The sequence below is a fragment of the Anolis carolinensis genome, chromosome 2 (genome assembly GCF_035594765.1).
Source record: "Anolis carolinensis isolate JA03-04 chromosome 2, rAnoCar3.1.pri, whole genome shotgun sequence".
NCBI lineage: Eukaryota > Metazoa > Chordata > Lepidosauria > Squamata > Dactyloidae > Anolis > Anolis carolinensis.
In genome coordinates this window covers 60,502,074-60,520,217 of record NC_085842.1, presented here as the reverse complement: position 1 = coordinate 60,520,217, position 18,144 = coordinate 60,502,074, and the positions used below count along the sequence as shown (strand labels likewise).

The following is an 18,144-nucleotide window of genomic DNA, read 5'->3' as shown; positions in this document are numbered from 1 at the left end:
TGGTGAAAACATGCTTCTCTGGTGAAAACTACAGTTCAGCATGATTTAGTATTTGGAATATCCTGTACAAATTAACTGTGGCGAGAACTCAGCTCACTTTACCACTTACTGACTTCTATTCTCCCCAGCTAAGTGTGAAAGAGCTTTTTAACTATCTAAATAAAATACCCAAAAGCCCAAACCCAATTAGTAGAATATATCATATGAAGCAATGAAATGGGAGTGTTGATTTATAGGGATTCTGCTGAATCACTGGGTCTACACTGCTCAGGACTAACAATTAGACTTATTCTCTCCCTTCTTCTTAGCACATGAACCTAGCCTCACTGTTTCACAGTAAGGAATCAGCTGTGTTAAAACTGTCTGGTTATAATATTGTGCTAGTACTAGCATTGCCAGATTGGATCTAGGATGAAATTCCCATAACTTTAATCCTCAACAGATTTTAGAGCAGAACTGTAAAACTCCATCAAGCAGGAAGAAGGTATGTTAAGCTTCTTTGAGTCCCCTTTAGGGGAGATAAAGCAGGGTATAAATAAATATAATAATTCTCCCTCACATTCAAAATCCAGTCATCTCCTCTCAACATGGCTATAGCCTCACTGCTAGAAGCAGAGGAAGAAATACGGATCCAATCTTGAAATCCTAGCTGGTGGGGGGGGGGGGTATGATGCTGTGTGCTACGCTGTAAACATGGGAGTACATCGGGATGGGTTATAGGTAACTTGAACTTGTTCTTATAGACGAGACCAGAGGCTACTGATTGAGTTTGGGACCACCTTCAGATACTATGGTGAAGATCTGTCAGAATTGCAGTTGAGTTTCTTAAAAGAAATTTGGTGTCCTAGGAAACATTATGCAATTCTAACCCTTTCAGACTTGAGCCACCCCTCTGCCTTGTTCCTTGAGCTTTTTCTGTAAAGGAGGCATAGATGATACAGGAGGTGATTTGCACTCTAGGAAGTCAAGAACCACTGCAGATGTTTCCAGTTTAATCAAAATGGGTTCCTGGCAGGAAAAGATTTTACTTTGGAAAATGCAATGTTTAGCAGCATCTGTTAAGGGAGGCTTGAAGTGTGGGGCAAAAGGCAGAATTATAGTTTTGTGGCAGAGTCCATTTATATGGAGAAGGCAGCTTTTAAACCCCTGTGGTTTAAAAAGGTCTTAAGTACAAGGTGACATGAAAGGTAAAGCCTTAGTCTCAAACCCCGAGGAGCGATGGTCACTCAGACAGATAATACCTGGTTAAATTGACAATTGGCCAGATGTAAGGCAGCTTCCCCGACATAAAGTAGTTCCTAAGCTGATTTCCAGCTTTTAATTATCAAGCCTGAATGTTCTGGGCCCTCACTGTGGGACACCATGGACCCTTCAGTGCCAGAAAAGGGCTGGTAAACAACAGGGATCCTACACAGAAATCCATAAGCAAAGGTGAAATGGAAGGGGATTAAAAGCATACCAATGTCACTCTGGTTAGAAAGTTGTTAAAACTTTATATTGTACATGGTTTTTTGTAATCTGTTGACTTCTGAGGCAGTCGGCCAAAATTTAGTGCTGGCACAGTTATACCTTAAAGTTGAAGTGGAAAATTAGAAAAAAAACCTGTTGTCTAGTGAAAAGAACCTACACTATCTCATATTTTAATTTTTTTTTTAAAAAAAGCATGTCTACTTTTAGTTAGAAGGATTGTGTTCATTTTTTTTTCTTCCATGAGCACCTTATTTTTCCATTTCATTTCATTTCATTTTGTTTTGGTTTATTTTATTTTATTTTTTCTTTTTCTGAAACAGGAAGAGAAAATCCATTCTGGAGAGACTCTTCTTCATGTAAGTGTCATTTATGCTCATTAATGAAAATAGCAAAATATTAGGCGTGAAATCCAAATCTACAGAATACAAATGCTCATTCTCTGCTCAGTAACTGGGCATCATTGTTTTTATTATACTGTTATTGCTATTATTATAAATATTATCATCATTATTATGGTGTGGATATCCACTTCCTCTTGCAACAACTTTCCTTGCTGGTATAGATAGGATAAGCTGTTATCAGAAACTGCACTCTCCCCATGCTAGCTAAGTGTTTTGTTTTGCATAAGGTCTGAACAACAATGTGAAGCAGGCCTATTGTTATTTCCATTTTACTGAATTAGGTGTAAAAAAAGCATCTTGCCCAGTCTAGTTATGAGGGTTTAATCATAGTAGCGATGATAATGAGATAAGGAAAGTCAGCCATTGATTCTTCAGATTGATCGGTGATCACTTTAGCAGGTAAGTGATATTGCTTCTGTTTTAGAAATAGGAGGCAAGGAAGAATGCAGCCTATCTTATGTTATCCCCCATTGAACCCTCTGGGTAGATTAGGTTTGTGTTGGAAGGCTGAAATCCTAAATATACTTACTAGACAGTAAGTCCTGATGAACTTGGTGGGACTTCTCTCTGAGTAAGCATCTTTAGGATTGTGATATGAGCCATTAGTTCAAGGTTATAGAATATAGCAAGAGCTAATCATAGATTTCTTTACTACGGGTTCTGTGCTAAAATAGGCTTTGTTTTTCTTGGATTCAAATACACAATCCAAGTTACTAGTTCTAAAAAAATGCTATGTTTGTCTGTGTGTGTGTGTGTATGAGAGAGAGAGAGACTGGTAGCCTCAGATAGACATCTGATTTTTGAATCATGTTAATGCCCTTGGAGATAAATACACAGATGTACCCCAACCACCCAGAAACTCCAGCAATAAACCGGCCTGCCGATCTGTGCGTCATAGTGGAGCTTGAGGTTTGGCAAGCTATTGATGTACATGCCAGAGGAGTGGCTCACTAGTGTTTAACCACAAGGCTGTGCTAGAGAGCCAGTCCCAGGACCTATGAAGTAGTTCATGCTGTATTTGCATTTACATGGAACAAATATAGCATCAAGGCACATTATTTGTGTATTTGTTATCTAATGTTATTTTCCCACTTCATCTGAAAAGGCCCTCAGACCAGTAGGAAAAAAAGTAGCTCCAGCCTTTTGGTTTACAGTCCAAAAGCTATGACACAACTAAAAAAGGGAGCAATGTTTTACATCCTTCCCATGGCCTTGGCTTGGTTACAGACTTTGGCTGATTGCAAAGAGCTCCTTCAAGTGAACAGATAGGTTTCAGTGAGCCAACTTGAAATAGTTATGCTTTAATAAGCAAAGATAACTATGGAACACCCCAGAGTGCTTATGAGATTCTTTTCAGTTTTAGGACATTCACCATTCAGTTTAAATTATTATTAGTTATTATTATGTTTATTTATACCCTGCTTTTTCTCTCCACAAGGGTGATCCAATGTGGTTATAGAATATAGCAAAAACTAATCATAGGAGCCCCTGGTGGCACAGTGGGTTAAACCACTGAGCTGCTGAACTTGCTGACCAAAAGATCAGCGGTTTGAATCCAAGGAGTGGGGTGAGCCCTGGTATTGGCCACAGCTTCTGCCAGCCTCGCAGTTCAAAAACATGCAAATGTGAATAGATCAGTAGGTACCGCTCCAGTAGGTAATGGTGCTCGATATAGTCATGCCGGCCACATGACCTTGGAAGTGTCTACTGACAACGGCAGCTCTTCGACTTAGAAATGGAGATGAGCACGAACCCCCAGAGTCGGACATGGCTAGACTTAAATGTCAGGGAAAAACCTTTACGTTACCCTAATCATAGATTGAAGGGTCACAATTTGGGAAACATAAGGCTAGGGACCCACTGGTTACAGTGATCTAGTGGCACAGTTCTTTGGATTGTTGCCTCTGTGCTTGAAAACCCATTAAATATGGGGGTTCAGCCATATTTCTTGGTTTAATAATATTCTTTTGATAAAGCAAAATAATCATCAGGGCAGAAAAAATGGCCTTGTGTGTAAAGATTATTTTATGTTACATTTTTCCACACCTAATTTAACGTTAAGCCAATAACTTATTGGGGAAATATTTAATAATGTTATTTTTTAGCCTTATATGAAACCGTAAGTATTGATTTGGTTCATATGTAGCAAACCTATGTGGTAATAAATTTCTTCTTGCTCTTGTGGAGCTGAAGTATTAGCTGAGCTTTTAGAATTAAAAAAAAAACTTGTTCAGGACACCTTCATTATAAAATAATCTATATATAGCTATTTGTACAAGTAAATTTAATTGCAAACTTCCCTTTCCTTTAAACCAGTGGTTCTCAACCTATGGGTCCCCAGGTGTTTTGGCCTACAACTCCCAGAAATTCCAGCCAGTTTGCCAGATGTTAGGACCAGAGCCGGCCCTAGGTATTTTTCAAGTGTAGGCGAACAGAATTTTGCGCCCCCCATCCCCCAAACCAATCACTGAAAAATAAAAGCGTTGGATAAGCGAAAATGTTGGATAATAAGGAAAGATAAAGGAAAAGCCTATTAAACATCAAATTACATTATGATTTTACAAATTAAGCACCAAAACATTATGTTTTACAACAAATCAATAGAAAAAGCAGTTCAATACATGGTAATGTTATGTAGGAATTACTATATTTGCGAATTTAGCACTAAACATTGAACAGGGATATAGGGCAGTGTGGACTTAGATAACCCAGATAGCCCTCAGTATTAAAAAATCTCTAAAATCAGGACAATAAATAAAGAACAACACTCTGAAAACAGAAGAAATCCAGACAGTAAACAATCAGGGACAGCTAACACCTCCCAAAAAAAGATTCTCCCAGGCAAGAAGAAGCCAGGCCTTGAAGCCACAGGGCCATTAAATGCTAATCAAGGTGATTAATTACAACATTCACACCTGCTTCAAAGAAAAGTTATTTCTCCCACCCTGGACCTTCTACAGATATATAAACCCCACATACCTAGCTTCCAAGTTCCCACAGACCTCACAATCTCTGAAGGCCCCAAAGGTGGGCTCCCATGGTGCGAAGGTGGGTCTGCGCCGGCCGGAAAGCCCAGCACGGGCACCCGGAGGCCCAGCGTGGCTGCCGGAAGGCCCAAAAGAGAAGGAGGTGGAGAGTGGTGCCCTCCTCCCAGGACAATGGCGCCCCTGGGACGATGGCGCCACAGGCAAGTGCCTAGTTCACCTTATGGTTGGACCGCCTCTGGTTAGGACTTCTGGAAGTTGAAGGCCAAAACATTTGGGGACCCACAGGTTGAGAACCACTGTTTTAAACCATGTCTATGTTTTGCATTTAAAACAATCAGGATATACAGCTTTAAGGAAATACTAATGGAGACCTGAAAACATTGGGAGGTGAGATGGGGAAGAGCTTCGTTTTGTGCTGATTATTTTTGTCTCATATTATCTCAAAGGTTGATGGTATATTTCGTGAATATTTCATTCCCTGCCCCAGTCCTGCCTTTTGAGAAATATAAGTTAACCAGACAATATACTGGCCATATATCATAGAACAACATTAGCCGTATTGTGGAACTGCATTGTAGAGACATGGTTTGTGTTCTCCCCCATTATTATGGTGCTTTGTACATTTCCTTATGCCATTTTCCACATAGACATAATATACAAAGCAACTTAGCTCATGACCATCATTGTTGTATCCAACCTGATAGCACCAACAATGATGACAGTAGCAACTGAATTCAGATGCTTTGCTGAATAAAAAAGGTTTCTCCTCAACCTGTATTGCATCATCAAGGCTATTTCCATGCTCCATTGATGAAGGTGAACTCCTACAGGGAATAGGCAGGCATACACCCACCCTTCAGGAATAATTTTATAGTAGTTTACAAGAAGGAAGAGAGCTGTTAGGAAAAGTCCGTGTTCACCTCTGGGCAATGGAGGAGTAGATGTGATCTCTTTCCTCAAGTCTGTCTCCAAGCCCCATGCATCCTATTTTGTTAGTTACTGCAATCAAGATAATTTTTTATATAAAATGTCTGCTTATGGAATATGTGAAAATATGAAAATTAATTTTTCCTGCATTTTAATGCAAACCAGCCTGAGCTGTCTACATATGAAACACATCAAATTAGAATCAGATTGGTTTTTCTAGCAATGTTTCTGCCAGCCTGATTTGAACTTCCCAAAATAATTCATAAACCAGAAAGCAATTATCTTTTATTTTTTTACTTAACTGAATTTCTCAACATGGGAGCTCTGATTAAAAGGTATATAGAAATATATATGCCAAAAGAAATGCTCATAAAAGTGTACATTCATGATGCACAATAAAAATGCCATCCTTTCATGACTATTTCCCATTGATGTATAAACCCTGGACTACATACAAATCACACAATATGCCCCTTCACTGCCTTTCTTGGCAAGGTGGCATAAAACTGGAAGTACTGGTAGTCCTTTATACTGGCACATAGCTTATGGGAGTGATGTACACATTTCTTTCTCTTCTTTTTAATATATATGTCAGCACTTTTGTACCTTTTGACTTCAGCGTGAATTATTAAGTTGGATTAAGTGAGCTCCAGAGACTTGAACAGCTATATTGCTAAAAACCAGACCTGTTAAAATGTCTGTGTTTTGACAGTTAGGTGGGAAAGAATTCCGTTCTTAGTACTGGTAGTTGCTATTTTTAATGATAAAATCCTTTTGGCTATATTAGTATTGAGGAAGCAGTATATTACCTTTCTAAAGGTTGTTTTGAAAGATCGTGGAACTGGGAGCTTCAGATGGAATTGAATAGTTAAGAGAATGGCTTTATCAGGATTGTATTTCTGGATATGGCAAAACATACAAACTATTTTCAAGTGGGTTGTTGCATAGAATGGAACTCTTTGCAGGGGGGAGTGGATTGCTTACTGTTATCAATTTCATTTGTAACTATAATGCTAAGAAGGAACCATCTTACTGCGACAAATACTACCATCATTCATTACTTTCTATCAGCGCCTCACCCTATGGAGGAACCAGCACTGCCCATCCACATTGAGGAGGGGACAGACGTTCCAACTGGTGAGTGCAGCTAAGGTGGGATGCTTGCAAAATTGGTTGTGGGGGAAGGCATGGTGGTACATGGAGCTTGGTGCTGCATTTGTGTTTATCCACAGATCTTATTAATGTCGTCCAAAAACATTTCTCTTCCTTATGTGTACTATGTTGGCAATGCCATTTCTGTTGATCAGTAGAAAAGTTGTGCCATGTCTGGACGGAGTTGTCCAATGCATCAGATCAAAGCTTGGAAATGTTTAGGAGTGGATGGTCTATAGCTATCAGATTACCCCAGCTAGAATGATGTTACTTGCTTTAGGATTCTTGGTCTTGAAGGCCCAAAGCAATGACTTTTCCAGGCTCTGATCCACAGTTGCTAGCTCTCATAATTTTATTGCCAGTCTAATGAACATAGGCATTCTTCTGGCTATTTGGGGTTACAAAGAATGGGCACAATCCAGAGAACTGTAGGCATGTTGGTCCATGAAGCTGAATACAATTTAGGAGTACCTAATTTTTTCTGGAAACACACACAATATTTTGAAAATATTTCTACAGAGTCCTAGGGCACACCTGCACTGGCCATGTAATGCGAAGTGCTTCCGAATCAATTCTGTGGTGGCTAAAGTACACATTTATTTATTTATTTATTTACAGCATTTATATTCCGCCCTTCTCACCCCGAAGGGGACTCAGGGCGGATCACATTACACATATAGGCAAACATTCACTGCCTTTTTAACATAGAACAAAGACAAGACAAACATAGGCTCCGAGCGGGCCTCGAACTCATGACCTCCTGGTCAGAGTGATTCATTGCAGCGATTCATTGCAGCGATTCATTGCAGCTGCTCTCCAGCCTGCACTCTCCAGCCTGCGCCACATGGTGATGATCTGGAGCAACGAGGGTCATGACCATCTTAATGTGGTTAATTAACCAAAGTTTCAGGCTGCTCAGATTTCTGCCTCAGGATTCAGAGCAACCCATTCCTTTTGGTCCATACAAACTATTTACATAAGCACCCCATTTTCCCTGGGCAGTGGCAGGCTGGCCCTTACAGTCACATTTTACTTGTCACAACAATCTCCAGGTGTGACATGGGTCCAGTTAGTTGTAAAAAGCAGTGAAGTTGGCAGGATGACCGGGGAAGGGAGGAGGGAGAGGAGAGATGAATCCTATCTCCCTTCCCCCTCATTGCCCCAGTTGATGTCACGGCAGGCAGTGAACTACCAGTCAGACCCATGTTGTGCCCCGAGACCGCTGTAACAAGGTGAATTGAAGAGGACAGTAAGGATGGGTTTGGCACCACTAGGAAGTTTGGATTCCCTCTCACCTCCACAACGGCTGGGTGTTTGTGTATGTGGCTGTGTAAAGTATCCCATGGCTGATATGGCCACAGTTTCTTTTAAGTATAAACCAACCACCATCTTCTCTTATTCCTTTCTGATTGTCATAGTCTCACATAGTTGTGGGGAAAAGTGAGTAAGACAGCCACCTAATTGCATGGGGATATTTTCTAATTCCTGCTAGGGTGACATAGATATCTCCTGAAATGAGAAAAATGTAAACAAAAGATGCCCCTAAAATAGACAGTTTCCATTTGGAATCACTGTTATTTTACCTGGAAAATTTATTTCCTTGTGATTTACCCAATGTAAATTCCAGCCAAGGTTCTGGTGACATGTGCTTCAGATCAATTGGAAGCTCATTCCCTGTGGCAAGCTTTTCTTTGGTTCAAATATGTGTGAAAATCAGAAATCTTCTGGATGGACAATCACATCAATATTTACTTGCCTGCAGTTACAAGTTTTGAATATATTTATTTTGTATTGCACTGTTAGTGGCTGAAATTCTGTCGGTTAGTCCCAACGCCAAAGTACACCCATTCAATTTGTTGACTGGTGAGTCAACATGTAGGTGAATCCAACATATTCAATTTTAGTCAAGACTAACCATATGATTTGGGCTCTTGTTGAGTTTCTTCAAACAGGAGTGCATAGCTGTTCTTTTAGACTAAAACAGAATGCTTCAGAATAGCTTTAACACAGTTTAATTCCACTAGCAAACCTACTTTCCAAAGTTATAATTATGTAGATGTTAAACAATAGCATTCTTTTCTAAATTCAACACAGTCGTTGAGTATTTAATATACTTGAACCTACAACTGACCTTGACATTTGCCTGATTTCTTTGTGCTGTGGGTTGTGGTGCAGCAAGAGGAAAGAAACAAATACCTTTAATCAATCAGCTGATCACTTGATTCTTTGCTTATTTTCAGGAAACCTGTAATTGTGAATTTAGTCTAAAAGTAGAAAGCTGAAATGAGCATATCAAAATAAACTGCAGAGAGAGGTGCAACTGGCATAAGACTAAATATCATTAGAAATGTGATAAAAATATGAGAGCCAGCAAAATGTATGGTTATGTATAAATCAGCAGAATTTCTTTGAAAGTTATCTTGGAATACAATGCCAGATTCATATCAGTATCATATAGTGCATAGTCAACTTAATAATAGAATAAGAATTTTTCATTCTTGTTTTCCACCTTTAAAAGTATTTTTCACTTTAAAAAAATTGTAATTTTAAAGAATGTCGTTTTAGTGCACAATATGCCTTTCTATTCCCTTTAAATATCTGAAATATTTATCTCTCCAGTCCCTATTTTATATCACTTAACCTGACACTTTTCATCTGACACTATTTGTAATTTAGTTCTTTTGTGAACTCTATAGAATAATTTCTTGTTATTTCATTCAGTAAGAACTTACATTGTTTTAAAACTAGGCTGAGAACTTCACTGAAGTCAGATGAGGGGTAGCATAATTATGAGTTGTTAAAATTCTAAATTTTGATTGATGCTATCCTTGACTTTCTTAAAAACAAGCAAATGCACCAAATCTGCTCCTCCTATCTCATCCTATTCCCTTTGCTTTGCCTTTATTTGTGCATTGTAAATGATTTGTAACAAAATATACATTTAACATAGTTGTAGTTTAATATTCATTCTAGTGATTTTTAAAGATCTTGCAATATCTTATATAGTACGAATTGCTATAGCTCTTTTTTCTTTGCAAACATTTTCCACTTGATTTCATTTTGTTTTGTAGCAGAAAGCAAAAAAACAAACAAATGAACCAGGAATTCAAAATGCAAATTGTATATACTAAACATTGTGAAAACATAGTTGTTGATGTCTCAAATTTAATTGTATGGTTCTGCATGCTTCTGAAGTGTGAAATGCCTGCGTGCAATTAACACAAACTAATGTTAAATGACAGTATAAGGACAATTATCTGAAATTATCTAGCATTTATAAAAATATGAAAAATTGGAACCAACTTACCTTCCATACTTTTTTTCATCCTTCCTTTTGCCCTGATAAACTTATTTGTTGAGCGTGATATACAGAATTAAGTTGTATGTTTGGTTTTATTAGAGAAGTAAAATGCTTATTTTAAGCATCTACTTGATTTTTCTGCTTTTTTTTTTTCCATGTCAGGAGCGACTTGAGAAACTGCAAGTCGCTTCTGGAGTGAGAGAATTGGCCGTCTGCAAGGATGTTGCCCAGGGGACGCCTGGATGTTTTGATGTTTTTACCATCCTTGTGGGAGGCTTCTCTCATGTCCCCGCATGGAGCTGGAGCTGATAGAGGGAGCTCATCCGCGCTCTCCCCGGGTGGGATTCGAACCTGGCAGCTTGCAGATCAGCAGCCCAACCTTCAAGTCACAAGGCTTAAACCCACTACTCCTCCGGGGGCTTGTTAGCAAACACATTAAAGCATTATTCAAATCCATCATATCTACCCCCCTCTCATCTGAGTGTCAAAGGTTTGTTGGTGATGCCGTACAGAAAAAAAATCTGATTTAAAATTAACCTACACACACACAGTCTTCAGGAAGGAGAATATGACTTATATTAGACACCGGGAGAGCTTCCTCTTTATATCATTCAAGAAAGCTGGATCAAGGTGACCTAAAGTCATTGCTGCTGAATGACTGGCCTTTGGTGATTGATGCATTTGGAATTTCTAGGCAGTTCAGATGCAGGAATTTTCCATTAGATCCACAGGCCTGTTAAAACGTGTTATTATTACCAATGTATTTTAATTGTAAAAAGAAGGAATATTTCCCAGCCGAATACATGCAGTGATATTATGTACAGATAAATATAAACTCATATAGCCTTTCCCTCTCCAATTCTGCATTGCAGCTGTCCTTCCTTTCCAGGGGTACTGTCAACTCTTTCCCTGACCCTTGCATGTAGCTGCCTTGCTACTCATCCTCTGTATGCTCTGGTATTAATAGTACTTTCCCTACTTTGTCAGGCTTTCTCTTTACCAACAATAAAAAGATTAAGGTATGCTGTTAAGAGCTTTTGACTGAAGGAAGGAACTTGTGATGGAGTTCAGTGGCCACAAGAGGAAAGAGGGCATACCTGCAGAAAGTTATTGTCTTGGGCTACAATTTACAGAATATTCCAGCCATGGACAATAGCGGCTGTGGGACTGTGGATGTCATAGTCTAAAAGAGTACTAACTTCCATACTCTAAATGAGGGCTAGGAGTTATTTTTTCATTTGTTCCTGTTGGATCAGTGTGATCTGTGTCTTGGAACTCTAGACTGAGCAGATCTGTGGCACAGATGGATAATTGGTTAAGTATCATGGTGTTTTTCTATGAAGATTCTGCAAATCCTGAATATTTGAAAAAAGAAGAAAACCCACTGAGTTCTTTCTTAGGGCACATCTATGTTGACTATTTAATGCAGCTTCAAGGTGAAGTCAAACTGCAGTGGCAAAAGAATACACACTGCCAAAGCAAGCTGCAGCACAAATGAAAGTGTTTAAAGCATATCAAGCAAAGTCAGAAGAAAGTCCCTTTTCCTTAGTGTGAATCAGGAAGACCCGAATATAAACCACATTGCATGGCAAAATTAGTTCTGCAGAATGCAAAGCACATTGTAAACACCCGCCCTTACCATTTGGAACAAGGGGCTACCAAAAAACACCCCAAGGACATAGCTGGGTAGCAGGGACCTAACTGACTCCCTGGTACAGGTAATTGATTATCTGTACTGCTCATTTTCAGCTTCCTCTTTTCTCTCTGTGTCTCTTATGCTTCCAGAGCGCTGGTGTGCATCTCTACTGAAAATGGGGAAAAACACTGCACATTCTGGCCTGGTCAGAGACCCCCTTCCATGGTTAATGTAATCATCCATTTGGGTCAAACCTGTTCCAGACATGTCAGCCTAATCACCTGCATAAACCAGTTCCAACTGGTTCTAAACTGACCTAAGTTGTCAGTGTATATGTGCCCTTAGTAGTACATTGCCTGATATTTATAACACCATGAGAGGATAGGTGCACACACTCTCACAGCAATATTTTCCAACAACAGTTCAATAACTAGGAGTTCTAAAACTGGCTAATTTAAGTTAGCCATAATTTTTATTTATTTATTTATTTATTTTTCAAACTTATATGCCGCCACTCCCCTAGGGCTCGGGGCGGCTTACAAGAACCGGCTAAAATCAACAATTTAAAAACATCTTTAAAAACATCTTTAAAAACATCTTTAAAAACATCTTTAAAAACATTAAAAATAATGAAGCTGTTGCTGTTAGGGATGGGAGCCAAATGATGAGACGTGCTGAGATAAGAGAGGGAATGTCTTCAAACAAAGTCACTGCCAGTCACATGCCATCCCAAAGGTCAACATATGAATACTGCTGATTTAAAACTATATAGAGCTGGGACAGGAATATCGCTGGTACAACTTACATTTTCGTAAAACTACAAAGAAGAATATAGACATTTAGATCATGGGTTTTAGAGAGCAAAGAACTGTCTTCCACTATGGACGATTCCATCTACCTTTTTGATAGTTGTCATTTAATGAGTGAGGAAGGAAGAATACAAAGGCTGGACTAGCCACTGAACCAAGCTGTTTTATGTCTTTTTAAGAACATAAATAGAAGACTTATATTTGTAACATTTTGACATGACCATTGCAAATTTTATACCAATCTATCTGTGTACTCTTTTGTAATTTTTTTTCGTGGGAGGGTGCTGCATGGCTTTCTAGGTAGTGTTTATATGGCTACCTTAGCTGTATTTTAGTGCATTGTATCTGTGATACAATACAATATTTTCCAGTGTAGTTGTACTCTGATGTTTCCCAGGAATTATTGATGTCAGTGAAGTCCACTATATGGTTGTTATAAATGCCCTGAATTGTCCTTCTGCTTCTACTCATTGTGTAAGCAAATCTGGGGTTATTTTTCATGGTTTCAGCCCATCAGTGAGTAACATGTATCTGTAGGCAATGGGGTTCATAAATGATTTTGAGAGGACCAAGAACTGTTTGAGATTTACATCAAGAGTATAAATCATGTGGACATCCAGATGTTGCTGGACTGTTAACCTCATCATTCCTTATCATTTGCTAGTTGGCTAGGGTTGCTCATTTGTATAGTCAGGAGGGTTGCCTGAAAATCTACCCTTATTTTATTTGTTAAACTGCTTTGTCTAGATTGGAGTAATATGAGCACAAAATAGCATTTGCTCATATTGTGTTTCCAGTTTATTGTATGAATTACATTTTTCATGTGCATTTTTTAAAAGGCTGACCATTTTTGTTGCACAGTAGAATCACATTTTGCAATTTGCATCTGGTGTGATGACGTAGTCAAATCAGCAGTGCAGCAAGGGAAAACTGCAGGAAGCTGGTGATCCTTTCTGGATTATTGTCAATCATTAGGCTTTTAGTTAGCTCACCCGCCAGGGGTGTTAATTGAGATCAGAAGTCGGTTTGTTGTGAATAAAAACAACCTTTAACTGGGCCATTTCTCAATTTCCAATGCACACAGTGATATATAACAGCTTCCTGTCATCTATAATCATTGCCTTCCCGGCCTGTTAGGGAACAGTGCAGATCTTGCTGCCTAAATAAAATGGACCAAAAATTATTTTGGTGTGTGTTTGTGGAAGGGCAGGTCCAACCCTCAAGGTCTGGAGGGGGGGGGGAGAAAGATTATGTGGTCCCCTAGATTTTCACAGTTGCCCACTCCTGATTTATATAAATAATAATACAGTTCTATATGGGAGTACTATATTACTATTCACTTTTGGTACTTCTTCATCTAAAGCTGGCATTTGCATGCATACAAAAACCTGGGAAACTATGGTGACATAGTTTGTTCCCTAGGAGTGATCAAATTAACCTTCATATTATAATGTGATCCAGTCACTTTACAGTAGCACATGGTGAAAAATAAATCTGAAGGCAAAAATAAAGCAGAAGGCAATATAACATTGAATGTGGCAGTCATGTAAGAAAGGGCTTTGAAAAAAGCAAGAATAAAAGCCAGAAGAACACTTTCAAAGGTGTTTATTTATTATACAGTAGAAAAGAAAATTGAAATGTATTGACTTGTACAGACTTTTAAACTTTTTAAAATTTTAAGATTAAAGATGTGGGTCCAAACAGTTGCATGTTTTAAGCCAGTGCTTTTTATTCACATTGTGGGTCCAAGTGCTGGTGCTGGTCTACAAGTTGTCTCCTGCTGGTGCATGTCAACCTTCATGGAAAAAAACAAGTGTAGCCAATAGAGACAAGTCACTCTGGCACATTAAGACATATAAATTGCCACACTTGGCCCCCTCAACGCATCAGATATGTTTTTTAATTTCACTACCCCTCAACATTGTCAGTAGAAGTCTGTGATCTCATCTGAAAATACTCCTTAATTATTCGAGCGAGTCTCTGACTCATTTCTTCAGTGTTGCCATTTTGAGAGATCGAAAGATTTTGTGCTTCGTATTTTAACTCAGTTTAGTTCAGCATTAGGTCTAAACAGGATGAAATGTTTTTTCCCTTAACTATTACTTTCAGAATCAGACCGTGTAAACTTGGTTTATGATGTTGGTTTATTTAAAAAATAGTTAAAGATTAACCACAGTTTCAGATTTAGCATACCACTACACTCTGGTTTAATGAAAATGAAAGCAAATGTTTCCATTCCAACTGAAGCCATGTTGAAATTAGAAAAGGAGAGCAGGAAACAAACGAGAAGCATCCTTGCACCACTTTATAGTGTTTCATAGATATAGATAAAAATTAATGTTGGTTGTGTTTGTCTTCAGTTGTTGATGAGTCTTCCAAAGTCAAGTCTCAAGTTCTTATTTAATTTCAGTTCAGTACTTCAGTTCTGTTCTCAGTCTCAGTAGCAATCCAAACAACTTGATGATTTAATATAATCCTGGTAGCTAGGGCAAAATGAGATTTAGTTATTTACAATAGTATTAATGGTGAAGTGGGTTAAACCGCTGAGCTGCTGAACTTGCTGACTGAAAGGTTGGCAGTTCAAATCTGGGGAGTGGGGTGAGCTCCCGCTGTTAGCCCCAGCAGTTTGAAAACATGCAAATGTGAGTGCATCAGTAGGTACCGCTCTGGCTGGAAGGCAATGGTGCTCCATGCAGTAATGCCAGCCACATGACCTAGGAGGTGTCTACAGACAACACTGGCTCTTCAGCTTAGAAATGGAGATGAGCATCAACCCCCAGAGTCGGACACAACTAAACGTCAGGGGAAAACCTTCACCTTTACCTTTACAATAGTAAACCAGTTGGATATTGAAATTATTTGTGGAATGGAAGACTGTTTAATGATAATGGGGAATTTATTGAGTAGAAGGAATCTGTGACATTTCATGTGGAGGTGGACATGGCTTTTCCATGCATGGGACTCACTTTCTTTCAGCCTAGTGCTAATTAGCTCAATAGCAGATCAAGACTCACTTTAATTAAATGTCAGCAGAATTTACCATTTTAACTGAACATTTTGTGCACATGGCTGACAATTTAGTGAGACACTCCTGTTTAGTGAATGGCTTGATTAGAGTCTGGAAATAATGGCAGTGTTTTACAACTTAGAATGTGTGTTTGAGGAGACAAAGAGGAGCAAAGAAATTTCATACTGATTATGCAGTAGTTCCTCTGTATAATATCAGTAGAGATCCTGGGCAGCTGCTCTAGAACTTATTTAGACTCCCACCACTTAAAAAAACAAAAACAAAAAAGGGAGGGGGCAGTGGAAAACAAGCAAAAGACTTTGGCTTTAATTCTTTCTTCTCATTTTTTTGGAACATACTTTCCTTTTGTTTCTTCTATAAATGGTAGCTTTGGCTCCTAGTTAAAAATAGTTTGATTGTTGGGGGTCAAGCCTTTTTCTTAAAAAGAAAGCAGACATGTGTCTTCAAGACTGGCATGTTCTTCAGAAGTCAAGCTAATTATTTTATTCTCTGTGAATGTAAGTTATTTTTGACTGTAGAACTTCTGTCTTTTGGATACTTTGTTCCCTGTTAGCTGATATTAAAATAGCTCTAGCTCTGATATGCAGAATACCTTCCAAATATATATTGGGCCGTTGATTGAAATCTCTTGTAGTTTCACTCAAAAGAACAAGAAAGCAGGAAATTAAACACAAATACTATTAATCCTCAGGACAATGCATTTCACTAGACAAACACGGTCTCCTTGGAATTTCCCTCAATACCGCATTGCCTCAGACCACCTCCTTTTCATCTTCTTTGGCATTTCCTGTAATTGGGAACAACTCTGGGTGGGTGATAAAGTATGAGATCTGAGAGCAATAAAATGTAGTATTTTAAGGATCTTTTTATGTCATAAACAAGAATTATAGTCCTCTTCAGCATAAATGTTACAGAGGCTATTTGTACTAGGAACTACAAAACACTGATACATATAGCAAGGTTCCCTGAACTCGGCACATTAAAGCAGAAATTGCTTTTATTCTGAGGACTAACTTTAGTTATAAAAAACCACAACTAGCTCAAATTAATTACCTTTGTTGTAAGCCCTCCCAATGCTTAGTTTTGGCATCCTTCAAACCATTTGGTGCTTGATGAAACTTGCTCTCTTTTCTAAAAGGAACAAAAACACCAAGATAATATGAAATTGGTTCTACTTTTCATCAAGGTCATGCTGACCTTTTTAATTTAACTAGGATTCTTACATTAGGTTTTACTATGGCAATGCCACCATGAGGTTACTTAAAAAAAAACTGACTTTCCCTGGGAACTGGCTCAGTATCAGGAAGTACCCAGGCAATTTCTGCAAGCAGTCGTTATATATGATTGCTTGTACATATTTCTTAGGAAAGATTTTCCCCACCCGAAGTCCATTGCCTGTCCCAACAGACTGAAACGAGTTGAAGGAGCTCTCTCACTCATATATGCATGGGCCTTTGGAGGATGCAGAAGAGACCCTTTGTAAAGTATCATACTCCGCAGAGAAACCGCAGAGAAAGCTTAACTGTGACTTAGCACATGACACACTCATTCCCGTACTGTTATGCATGCAGCATAGCACATCATCAGCACAGTGCCCACCTAGACTACATAGTCATGGCATGCTTTATATGGAACATGTTGATAGTATGACTTGTGGTTATTCCCTTTTATGGTCAAAACCATGATTTATTCCATACCATTTCAACTTTCTTTTGTTGAAAAGGTAAATATAAAAATCTAGCTGTGCTGATATTTGAAGGCAGTTTTTCATGAGGAGGTCCAAGTTTGTTGTTCTCCATCTACATTGCTGCTGTAGTTATAATTAACAGTATGTAATATGTATAGGATAAGAGTCATTGTATGTTGTGCCAGCCTGCCCTTTCTATTTATAGCATATTAAACTCAACCTTTTAAGACACATCTGTTGAAGTTGTTGCTGTATCTGGCATTCATTATGCTTATTGCATACTTTGTATTCAGATAGCATTCAGAAAAGTTTGTTTAAAATGTCCCAATCCCATTTTTTTCTGGATGTGAAAGGCTACCATTTAGACCTTAAGTTTAAAGTATATTCAGCAGTATTTTTAACACAGTTTTACAAACAGTTTTTCAGACCAAGACAGTGAAATGCTATGGGAAGTTCAACATTAATTTCCTCCAGATCTGGCCTGGCTAACCTCTATGGTTTATGGAAAGGTTTTCATCTGCATGGGTACACTGATACATATCTCTCTCCGAATCATGTTCTACTTGCACATTTCCTGCTGCTTTAATGTCAACCCTAGTTTCAGGTCATTGCTGTTTAAACTAAATCTGTTTACAGATCAGAAAGCAGCAAATGGATTCCAGGCTTCCAGCGTCATAATAACAAGTACTTTTTTAAAAAGCAAAACAAACAGAAACTGAACATAAAATGGCTGAAGTATGTAATAA

At 38.5% G+C, this 18,144-nt stretch overlaps 1 protein-coding gene across 6 annotated transcripts in view; it reads left to right on the top strand.

Moving 5' to 3' along the window:
* The window catches only part of slc6a6 (solute carrier family 6 member 6), a 67,631-nt gene that overhangs the window by 10,402 nt on the left and 39,085 nt on the right, over window positions 1–18,144 (top strand). For 4 of the 6 annotated variants that reach the window (XM_016991645.2, XM_062969785.1, XM_062969786.1 and 1 more), the window contains 2 exons: window positions 1,791–1,826; window positions 6,857–6,922. The exons of 1 other annotated variant lie outside the window; for it this stretch is intronic. In XM_016991645.2, coding sequence (XP_016847134.1) covers window positions 6,868–6,922 — 55 coding nt within the window. In that variant the 5' untranslated portion in view covers window positions 1,791–1,826; window positions 6,857–6,867. Of the gene's footprint in view, window positions 1–1,790; window positions 1,827–6,856; window positions 6,923–18,144 lie in introns of those variants that run through there. One more of the 6 variants, XM_016991646.2, reaches the window with a different exon arrangement.